The 12,114-nt window shown below is 38.0% G+C and overlaps 1 protein-coding gene across 1 annotated transcript in view; it reads right to left on the minus strand.

Moving 5' to 3' along the window:
• Positions 1-12,114, minus strand: part of LOC100589158 (golgin subfamily A member 8K-like) — a gene marked incomplete at its 5' end in the record, with an annotated part of 41,456 nt that overhangs the window by 24,476 nt on the left and 4,866 nt on the right. The window contains one exon of the mRNA XM_030815113.1: positions 7,973-8,051. Within this exon, the coding sequence (XP_030670973.1) occupies positions 7,973-8,051 (79 nt within the window). The remainder of the gene's footprint in view (positions 1-7,972; positions 8,052-12,114) is intronic.

Raw genomic sequence — 12,114 nt, forward strand, 5'->3', positions numbered from 1 at the left:
AAAAAAAAAACAAAACACAGCTAGGCATGGTGGCACACACCTGTAGTACTAGCTACTTAGGAGGCTGAGGTGGGAAGATGGCTTAAGCCCAAGTAGTGAGCTACAACTGTGCCACTGTAGTCCAGCCTGAACAACACAATGAGACTCCATCTCAAAAATAAAAATAGTAATAATCTGTTGAAAATAAAGAGAAAATGCAATGGCGATTAATCACTATAAAATGATTAACATTTCCTGAACTAAAATTGTATGTTTTATTTTAGAAAAATGTTAAAACAGCAGTTATAATCTACATGATTTTTAATATTATGTTCTTATTGCATACATCACATGAAAGGTAAAGTGGCACTGCAAAGGAAAAGATGTACCTTTACAATGGAGCTCTCTGGCAGCACCACTTTAATCAAATGGTCAAAGTAGGCGCAACTAATAAAACCTGACACTGCACGCTTCCTGATGAGTCGAAATATGAAGTACCCAATATCACCTATTATATGTTCTTACCAAAAAAAAAAAAAAAGGTTTAACCTGAATCTAACGAAGCTTCCAGACCTAACTTACAGTTTATAGGGAATGTGTGGACTAGAGGAATAAGTTGGCAATACCAAGAAAAAGCAAGCAGACAAATCTGGAATGTGGAACATTCTACAGGACAAACAGCCTGGACTCTGCAAGAGTCAATGTAATGTGGCAAGAAAAAATAGAGGAATAATTCTAGAAAAAAACGTTAGGAAAGAGACTCCAAAAGTGAATTATAGAGAGCACCAAGTTATTTCTTCTGAAGATGCAAAGGTGATTTATTTTTAGGAATTCCATTAATATAATCCACCTATTAATAGAGATAGGAAGAAAAATTCTATACTCATATCTTCAGATGCCATACCAAACTCAATAACCATTAATGTTAAAAACATTAACATGATTTTATGCCAACACTAAGTATTAATGAGAATACACAGCACCAAACATTTTTTCATTAGTCAAAGCATTTTAATTTCTACAACCTTTTTGGAAAACAGTTTGGATTACCCCCTAAAGTTGAACACACACATATCCTATAACCTACAAATTTTATTCCTACACATACCCAACAGAGAGCTTGTGCAAGTGCATCAAAATGTGTGTGCAAGGTTTATAATAGCCAAATACAGAAAACAATCCAAATGCCCATCGCCAGTGATGTAGTATACTCATGTACTAAAAATGAACCACAGGTACCTGCAACAAGGATGATTCCATAAACATAATATGAGATAAGAGAAGCCAGATACCAAAGTATACATATCATATGACTCAATTTAAATAAAATTCAAAAGCAGGCAAAATCATCATAGAGTTGGAAGTTACAGTAACTTCCTTTGGCGCAAACGGAGAGAACAGTGATCGGGAAGGGCACAAGAGGGTCCCCTCGTATGCCGGCAACGTCCTACTCAATGTTCTGTTTCTTGACCCAGTGGCAGTTTCTTGGGTTTTCACACTTGGCAATAATTCATTAAGCAGTACATTTACATTTTGTACATATTTCTGTATATTTCTAACACTTCAATAAAAAACAATTATAATTTTCAAACCGGAAAGTACAAAGTAATCTCTAAATATCTAAAAAAAAAAAAAAAAAGGAAACATACATAACTATATATCATATTGGTGACAAAAGTACAAAGTGAAGAATTACTTAAATTGATTTTAAAACTCAGTGTTTTGACTGTATATATCATCCAGTGGGTTGTATCACTAGGGAAAAAAGTACTTAAAATGTACTTTGTAGTTTTGTTGTTAGTAACAATACGTGTACTACTGTTTTTAAACTAAACTTTAAGCTAAAAAAAAAAAGGATCATTATGTTAATGTTATTAATGGTCAAGATTTTTCTTTTTTTTTTGAGACAGAGTCTCACTCTGTTGCATAGGTTGGAGTGCAGTGGTGTGATCCCAGTAGCCTCTGCCTCCTGGGTTCAAGCAATTCCCGTGCCCCAGCCTCCCGAGTAGCCAGGATTACAGGTGTGCACCACCATGCTTGGCTAATTTTTATATTTTTAGTAAAGATGGGATTTTTCCATGTTGGCCAGGCTGGTCTCGAACTCCTGAACTCAAGTGATCCATCTGCCTCGGCTCCCAAAGTGCTGGAATTACAGGCATGAGCCACTGCGCCCAGCCAGGATTTTTAGCTTATGAGAAGAAAAATAAAAATTGTAAATCAAGAGGTAAAAATGAATTTTAAATCTGAACTGAGGCCAGGTGCAGTGGCTCACACCTGTAATCCCAGCACTTCGGGAGGCCAAGGCAGGCGGATCACCTAAGGTCAGGAGTTTGAGACCAGTCTGGCCAACATGGTGAAACCCTGTCTCTACCAAAAATACAAAATTAGTCAGGCATGATGGTGCATGCCTGTAATCCCAGCTACTCGGGAGGCTGAGGCAGGAGAATCACTTGAACCCGGGAGGCAGAGGTTGCAGTGAGCCGAGATCGTGCCATTGTACTCCAGCCTGGGCAACAAGAGCGAAACTCCATCTCAATAAAAAAATCTGAATTGGAAAGGTATCAATAAACTCAGAATTTTTCTCTTTTTAAGAAACAATAGTACCCAGATCTGACCTCTGAAAAGCTCTACAAGAAAAAAAAAAAAATCCTAGAGAACCCAGACTGCGTTCTCTAACTACATCTTCTAACAAAAAGTAAACAAGATTCCTTATAGAAGTGGTTTCAAAACTAGGGGCTAACTATTCCCAAAACAAGCCTGTGAAAGCTCACTGCCGAGAAGCCAGCAAGCTATCAGAGACAGGAGTAGGCTTATGTCAAAGGGAGAAAGGAGCAAACTTGAATGGCTCCCACTGGATGGAGATGAAACAATTTAAGCATCAAAAAGACTAACGACTGCAAAGGACTAGATGATATACATATACATATATACATCTGTAAGTTCTTAAGAATATAAAATCAATTTCACTGGACATTTATGGAGATTTCTAAGGTACCAACTCACTGGACATTTATGGAGATTTCTATGGTACCAACTCTTTATTCTGAAAACTAACCTATGAAGAGAAACAATCAAGCATTTATCCTGCCTTGAGAAACAAATTCTATTTTAGGATAACCAAATAGTTGATCAGGGAAAGCTTTTCTGTAAGAAAACTTCCAACTACAAATAGAAAGGAAATTACAGAATAAGAAAATTATCATTTTGCAACTCTAAAGGATTATTACATGTAGACAATAATCGATTGATGTTAAAACTATTAAATAAAACAGTGATGAGTTCCTGGCTCACAGATGAAGGTATGAAGGAAAAAAAGAGTGATGGGAATATTTATAATAAGGCTGACAACATCTGACTCCAGTGATCAACTTTAACCCCTCTAATAGAGGCATATAACGTTTAGTTGTCTCACTTTCTATGAAGCAATAGGAAAAATACAGCACCAACTATGAAAAATTCCTATTTCTCCAAGCCATCCCCGCAAAAAAGTACTGAACCAAGGGTTCACATATAAGCAGCCACGTGCAAGAAAGGAAAGGCAGGTGATAAAGGACTCTGTTGAATAACACCAAAAGGGTGCAATAAAGCTTCTGATGTTCCCATTTGGGCCAAGACAAGGAACAATTTGTAACAAATAAATGACACTAAAAAAAAGAGACCAGGAATTAACAGACTTAAGGGTCACATTATCTAAACACAATCCTGGCTCAAAGAAAAATTACAAAATGACATGTATGAAACCATCAAGAAAATCTGAACACTAACTGGGTATTAGATGATATTCAGGGACTATTGTTGAATGTATTGGGAGTGATAATGGAATTGTGATTATATATTTCTCTAATCCTTTTCTGTTAGAAAAATATATTTGCTAATAAAATGATATTATCTTATTTACAATACTCCAGCGAGAGAGAGAGGGAGAGAAAAAGGGAGAGAGAGAATGAAAGCAGGAGACATAGATGAAACAAGATTAGCCAGTGTTGATGATTGCTGGAAGTGAATGATGCTACCTCATTATTCTAGTCTCTCTACTTCTATATATGTTGAAATTTTCCATAATAATAAAAAAAAATTTTTGAGACAGGTTCTTGCTCTGTTGCCCAGCTGGAGTGCAGTAGCATGACAATAGCCCACTACAGCCTCAATCTCCCAGGGTCACGTCTCAGCCTCCTGAGTAGCTGGGACCACAGATCCGCACTACCACACCAGACTGTTCCTATTTTTTCTAGAGACAGGGTCTCTTTATGTTGCCCAGGCTGGTCTCAAACTCCTAGGTTCAAGTTATCCTCCCACCTCAGCCTCCTAAAGTACTGGGATTACAGTCGTGAGTCATCCTGCCCAACCGATAATAAATAAATTTAATGAATAGGTTAACCTAAAATGTGTTAATATTCCTTTTGGCCGGGCGTGGTGGCTCACGCCTGTAATCCCAGCACTTTGGGAGGCTGAGATGGGTGGATTATTTGAGGTCAAGAGTTCGAGACCAGCCTGGCCAACATGGTGAAATCCTGTCTCTACTAAAAATACAAAAAAAATTAGCTGGGTATGGCAGTGCATGCCTGTAATCCCGGCTACTCGGGAGGCTGAGGCAGGAGAATTTCTTAAACCTGGGTGACGGAGGTTGCAGTGAGCCAAGATCACGCCACTGCACTCCAGTCTGGCTGACAGAGTGAGACTTGGTCACCAAAAAAAAAAAAAATCCTTTCAGTTATTGCATTTGATGAGTCCGTATTAAATTTCCTAAAATACATCCACTGCATGCTTCACACTAAATATATTGGCTTAATAACAGAAATATTTATTTAAATTATTACATATAGAAACCACAATGATTACACAGTGGTAAATGTGTTATCTAGGAAAATAAGCTTCAGATAGTTATATTTTTCTGGGAAAAAGATACAGATGCCAATAAATGCTTCTAAATGCATAAAGGAGATCATGACCAGTTATTTTCTGTAGCTGTTGATGAGAGAATAAGATGAAAGAGACTTAAGTTATATTACAAGGACAGTAAAATAGATTTTTGCTCCATTTTTTATTTCTCTTTGTAACAAATTACACCATCATACTCTTCTAACATTCTTTTAATCATTCATTAAACCCTTCAGCATTGACTGAGTGCCTGAAATACACATTACTTTGCTGGCTCAGCACTGTGGGGTACAAAGGTGAGTAACAAAATGAGGTTCTATGCCTTTAAAATGCTTATAGGGGCCAGGTGCAGTGACTCACACCTGTAATCCCAGCACTTTGGGAGGCCGAGGCAAGTGGATCACTTGAGGCCAGGGGTTCAAGTCCAGCCTGGCCAACATGGTGAAAACCTATCTCTAGTAAAAATACAAAAATTAGTGGGACATGGTGGCATGAACCTGCAGTCCCAGCTACTCATGAGGCTGAGGCTGAGAATCTCTTGAACCCGGGAAGCAGAGGATGCAGTGAACCGAGATCACACCACTGCACTACAGCCTGGGCAACAGAGCGAGACCATGTCTCAAAAAATAAATGAATAAATAAGTAAAATAAAAACTAAAATATAGTGCTTATAGGATCTTCAACCACAATTTTTCTTGTTCACTCATAGCAAATCTAATAGAGAATTCAGGATTTATCTTACACTTGAAATTTTATTACTGGTTACTGAAAAATTATCTATAAGCACCCAACTGTGAGTTTTATAGAAACCTAGTCTCAGGAGTTATGAACCAAAGATTCACCAGTGGACTCCACAGGGTTCTCAGATCCCCTGAAATCATGTGCTCGGTGCTAACTGCATTTTTCTGGAGAGGCTATAGTGTTTTTCATTCATCTGATTCTTCTCAAATAGTAAAAATCACCAAAGGAATGGAGCCACACATCCTGTAGCAGAAAATTCTAAAAAACCAGGAAGCTCAGCCTCCACAGATCCTGCTTCTGGAAGTTGAAACAAATTCTTAAAACTTGCACAACTTTTTTTCCAGTGCTTGAGTGACCTCTAGTGGCTACTTAAATTATCACAGCCAATTGCTCTCAGCAGGAATTAGGTTGGTGCAAAAGTAGAGTTTTTGCCATTAAAAGTAGTGAACTAAAGAACTAAAAGGTGTTGAGAAATAATAAAATTAAGATGGCATCACAAAACAGCAAGTACCAGTAGGACGCGAGGGCAGCACATCACCCAGGGTGGCCAGCAGGTCCCAGGTTACTTCACATGCCCTCTGCCCAGTCCCTTGAGAATTCCTGCAGCAGCAAAACATACCATCTTCCAGGCCCTGCTACAGGGAGTCCAAAGCATACTGATATACTTTTATTCATTTATTTCAAAGTATTTGTGAGTATCTAGATATACACAAGACACTGTCTAGGCACTGGGGTGGAGTGTTGAACAAGACAGTTCACAATCCCTGTTCCAATGGAGCTTGTAGTCTAGTGTGGAAAGAGAAATAAATACATAAAATGCCAGGTGGTGATATATGCTGTGAAAAAGATCAAGTAGAACAATGGGGTTTGGAAATTACAGGGTGCCCATAGTATTCTTTTCTTAAGTTGGTCATCTCAATTCAGACTAGCTGTTCTTCAAACGCTCAATAGCTACAGTGGCTGGTGGCTACTATACTGGATAGTACAACAAATCTGAAACTATCATTCATGCCTTTTTAGTTCATAATCTTTATCCTCTTTCTTTCTGAATCCTAAGAGAATTCATCCAACTGATCTTCAAATTCACTAACTCAGCTTCCTAAAGTATCCATCCTACTTACTACTGCAACTACTCATTTAATTCAACAGTCATATTTTACATATTCAGAGGCTCTTTCTTCACAGCTCCTGAGCAACAAATGCCAGCTCTGACAATGCAGGAATATCCTCTAAAATCTTGGGACTTTGTCTTGGACTTTATGTTCTCTCCCATCTCCTACAGCTACTCCATCTCACTGGAGACCTTTTGCTCTGAGCCATCAGAAGAAACCATTTTTGAGATGCTAAGCCTTCTTATCTTCCTGGTAATACTGCCCTATATGCTCTTTTAGATAAAAATCTACTCGACACATCTCTGAGGACCAAGTTGGGTACCATCAGTAATCATATAGGTCACAATTCATTTATTTTAGGCCCCCACCAAAAAGGAAAAAATTAGACTTGGTGGCATTTTACTAGTAGCTCAGAGATCCAACAGTTTGCAGGAAATAGAGATGGAATTGTAAGCAAGGGATATACAGTGAAATTAAATTAATCTCCACCCAGACACTGTAAGGACAGCTGGGATACTGTCCCAGCAATTGGCTACTGCAGTGAACGGCACAGAGAGAAAAGTTTTCAATTCCTCTTAAGGCTCCAAATACCAGTTGGCTACTATAGTGGACAACACAGACATAGAAGGTTTTCCAATTCCTCTTAAAGCCCCAAATACCACACAACCAGCTTCAGCTCTACAAAATCTCCTCTCCATAATACCCCTTTTTAATCTCCTTCAGGATCTCTTGCTATTTCTCCTAAAAAGTCTTGGTTCTTTTCACCTACACTGACCCTTGAGCCTCTCCCAGTTCAAGGGATAAAACTCTATTACCAATTAAGTGTAATATACATTAATAGAAGAGGTAGAAAGTAATCTTTCATATGAAAACACAAATTCAAGGTGAAGAGCCAGAAGAATTTGCATTTTGAATTATAAGCTATGATTTAACTAGGAAATACATTAGCTGTAACAAAATGTTGGACAGACTACAAGAAAACTGGAAATGAAAAAAGCCTTATTGAAAAATAAATGAAATAATGATGAATAGAGTTCACAAGCCTTGTTAACTCTGCTGTGCCATTTTAGTGATGAACTACATTGTAAATGAGCTGCTGTGTTTAAGCCTAAAGGTCTGTTGAGGTGATAGTTTTAGAACAATTTCCACAATCCCACAAAGAAAAATCAAGTGAAGGTCAAGGAAAGCTGCATGTTCTAAATTACATAATCAACAACAGTATTTCTTGTCATTCATCACATTTCAGTCATAAAAGACATTACCTCAACAACAGGTGTATTTTCCTGGAGCTCAGTTGTGTGCGAAGTCAGTAAACCAATCACCTGAGCAACGTTGGCCCATCTGTAAACGGAGAGAAAACAGGCTCTGAAGAGTAGGGACTGAGGAAACTAACCCCAGCTAGTTACATTGTGCAATGATGAGCATTAGATATAAGACTGTGAAATAAAAATTGAATGTGACAGGTCAGGCCCACACTCCCCATTCTCTGGGCATCTACACAGCCCAGAGAAACTCTCCCTCGTATACACAGGGAGACACAAACTGTAGTGTCTGCTGCAATTCTGTAATAGCAACAAAATTTAAACAAGTTGTGGTGTAATAGTAAAAGGAAAAATAAAATTTTTTAAAAGCCTTAACCAGACAAAAGAGCAAAACAGTAATTAATCATTTTATTGCTGAGTACAGAGGCATTTGGCTAAAGGTCTCTTTTCTACTTGTTAGTAAATCAGTGAGTTTCTATGTAAGTGCTAAACATCTGAACGATAACATATCTGTATGCATTGTTTACAAGAAATTTTTACAATCAAAAGTTTTTAAAATATTGTACTATTTGCATAAACACTAGTCTTAATGAGGTGTTCCTTTAGTATCCAGCAGAAAACTGAATTTGATAAATCACTACTAATAAATCACATTCAGTGTGATTTGAAAAGGTATTTCATGCAGAAAAATTAGTTTTGATGAGATTTTTTCTAATTGAAACAAATGGTAAGTTGATGAGAACTGCACTCATTTAGTGATGTCTGCATGTTGTCTGGGATAATCAGTATGTACCTTAAGTCAGCTTTTATTTTTTACCTTCTTGAAGTAAACCTATGTGTGGCCAGGCGTGGTGGCTCACGCCTGTAATCCCAGCACTTTGGGAAGCCGAGGCGGGCGGATCACGAGGTCAGGAGATCGAGACCATCCTGGCTAACACAGTGAAATCCCGTCTCTACTAAAAATACAAAAAACTTAGCTGGGCGTGGTGGCGAGCACCTGTAGTCTCAGCTACTCGGGAGGCTGAGGCAGGAGAATGGCGTGAACCCAGGAGGCGGAGCTTGCAGTGAGCCGAGATTGTGTCACTGTACTCCAGCCTGGGTGACAAAGCGAGACTCTGTCTCAAAATAAATAAATAAATAAATACATACATACATACATACATACATACATACATACCTATGTGGCACCCGTGGAGGAAAACAAATCAGACTCAGAGAAGTACTACAGAGAAAAGGTCTGCATTATCACAACTCTAACATACAGAAATAATTCTTAGAAATTTCAACATTTATTAAATTGCCCATTAAAATTTCTTAACATATACAAATTAAAGAAGTCCTAGGCAATTGTAGAATTAGCATCCCACCTCTGAATAAAAAGATTATAGTTTAAAGGTAATAATTTTGAAAAATATCTGTAGGATAATTGGAAAAGCCATCCTCCCACCTCAACCCCCCAAGTAGCTGGGACTACAGGCGTGCACCACCACGCTCAGCTAATTTTTTTACTTTTTGTAGAGATGGGGTCTTGTTATGATGCCCAGGCTGGCCTTGAACTCCTGACAAACAATCCTCCCATCTCAGCCTCCCAAACTGCTGGGATTACAGGCCTGAGCCACTGCACCTGCCTGTCTATCCCTTTTCAAATACAAGCTCAAAATACTTTTGAAACATTGAACCATTTTTCAATCTATAAAAGTAAATAATGCAACCAGATTTAATCAACTAAAATAAAAATGTATAAACACGCCAGTTATTTCCCCTAATATGACCAAAACAATTCCTATTAGAACAAGAGAAAACACACTACCTAAAAACCTTATACTTTTAAAATAGAAACTTTAAATATCTTACAAATAGTCACTTTTTACAAAAATCCTAAATACAAGTACCACATGCCCTATGGACAACACCCTCACACTATAGGTTCCTTCTCAAAATTCAGGTTTTCTCAGGTCACCACTCCACATGCCCCTAGTGACTCGACACTGTACCTCAGAACCAACCCATCTCCAAGACAGCATCTAAGGCACCACTGTCTACCAAACCTTCGTGCACTGACAAATGTCCCACATCTGCACTGTTCTATCCAGTGTCCACTAGACACGTGACTATCAAGCAAATAAAATACGACAGATGCAAGTGAGGAACAAAATATTTATTTAAATTATTATTATTTTTTTTTTTTGGAGACAGGATCATCCAAGCTAGAGTGCAGTGGCACAGTCTCCGCTCACTGCAATGCCTCCTGTGCCCAAGCAATCCTTCCAACTCAGCCTCCCATATAGCCGGGACTGTAGGTGTGTGCCATCACACCTGGCTAATTTTTGTATTTTTAGTAAAAACGGGGTTTCGTCATGTTGTCCAGGCTGGTTTTGAGCTCCTGAGCTCAACTGATCTGCCCACCTCGGCCTCCCAAAGTGATGGGATTACAGGCGTTAGCCACTGCATCTGGCCTTAACTTTGATTTTAAAAATTACCCCCACAGTTGAGGGTGAGGGAGACAGTACCCTGGGGTAATTACTCATCTTTCATTGGCCTGGTAGGCACAACAAGTAGGACCAATAACAATACATACCTCATGTTGTTAAAAGAATCAAAGGATATAATACATATGCAGAAAGTACCATTGTGTCTGACAATACGTGCTGAATGAGTAAGCTACTATTAATTTTTAATTTAAATAACCCCCATGAAGTGAATGGCTACCACATTAGAGCAGAACTAAAATTTTGTAGTTACTTATTCATTCGTTGACTTGTTTATTATCTGTCTCCCTGACCAGCCCAGAAGATCCATGAAGGCAGGGCTGTGTCCCGATCGCCACTGTGACACCTAGACAGTGCTTGGAGCGCACTCAGAAATCTAAAAATGTTTGTTGAACAAATATATCAACATCAAAAGCAAAATAAACACATTAGTAGGAACGGAGTGCATAAAAGTATGGCTGTACAAGGCAAACAAAATGCAAACACAATTGCCAATGTAAATCTCAGTAGAATTCAAGGCTAAACTCTTGAGAAAAAGATTCCCTTTAAACTAAAAACCGTATGACCTACAAAAGATCTAAGGTGTGAATCTTTATACACCAATACAATGTTTATAATCCTAATTTTTTTCCCTTTTTTTCAAAGTCCAGGTTCCAGGCTTATATTATATAATCCTAATGTTTAGCCTTAAATATTAATAACAATATTTAATTCTAAATTCTGCTCCAAGAAGAGAATTTTTATAATCCTAATATTTATCCTCAAATTCAAAATTATATTATACACCAAATATAGACAGCTAGGAAAAAGGACCAATCAAAGAAAAAGAAAATGAACAAAAACTTTCAAATATGATTGTTGAAATTAAAAAATTAACTGGAAATCCTAAATAATAAAATGAGTGGGGATAAATACCAAGTTTGAGAGCTCAAAGACAAAGTCAAGGAACAGCAATAAAAGAAGAAAGTTTGCATGGACACAAAGAAGGAACAATCGACACTGGGGCCTATTTAGGGTGGAGGGTGGGAGGAGGGAGAGGATCAGAAAAAATAACGATTGGTCCTTACTAAGCTTAGTGCCTGGGTGACCAAATAATCTGTACAACAAACCTCCATAACATGAGTTTACCTATATAACAAACCTGTATAGGTACCCCTGAACCTAAAATAAAAGTTTAACAAAGAGAGTTTGGCAGTTCTTCAAAAGGTTGAACACAGAGTTACCATTTTATCCAGCAACCTCACTACTGTAGGAGAAATAAAAACGTATATGTTCACACAAAACCTTGTGGACAAATGTTCAGAGCACCATTATTCATAATAGCCAAATGTGGAAACAACCCCAAATGTCCATCAAGATCACATAAGCAAAATGTGGAATAGCCATACAAGGATTATTCAGCTATAAAAAGAATGAAGTACTCACACATTCCACAATATAGAGGAACCTTGAAAACATGATGCTAAATGACAGAAGCGAGACACAAAAGGCCACATACTGTATGATTCCATTTATATGAAGTATCAAGAATAGGCAAATCAGCCTATAGGAAGCAGAATAGTTGTTGCCAGGGATTGGAGAAGAATGGGTACTGGGTTTCACTGGATGAGAAAACTGTTCTGAATTTAGATAGTGGTGATGGTTGAATAACTT

The sequence above is a fragment of the Nomascus leucogenys genome, chromosome 6, assembly GCF_006542625.1.
Source record: "Nomascus leucogenys isolate Asia chromosome 6, Asia_NLE_v1, whole genome shotgun sequence".
NCBI lineage: Eukaryota > Metazoa > Chordata > Mammalia > Primates > Hylobatidae > Nomascus > Nomascus leucogenys.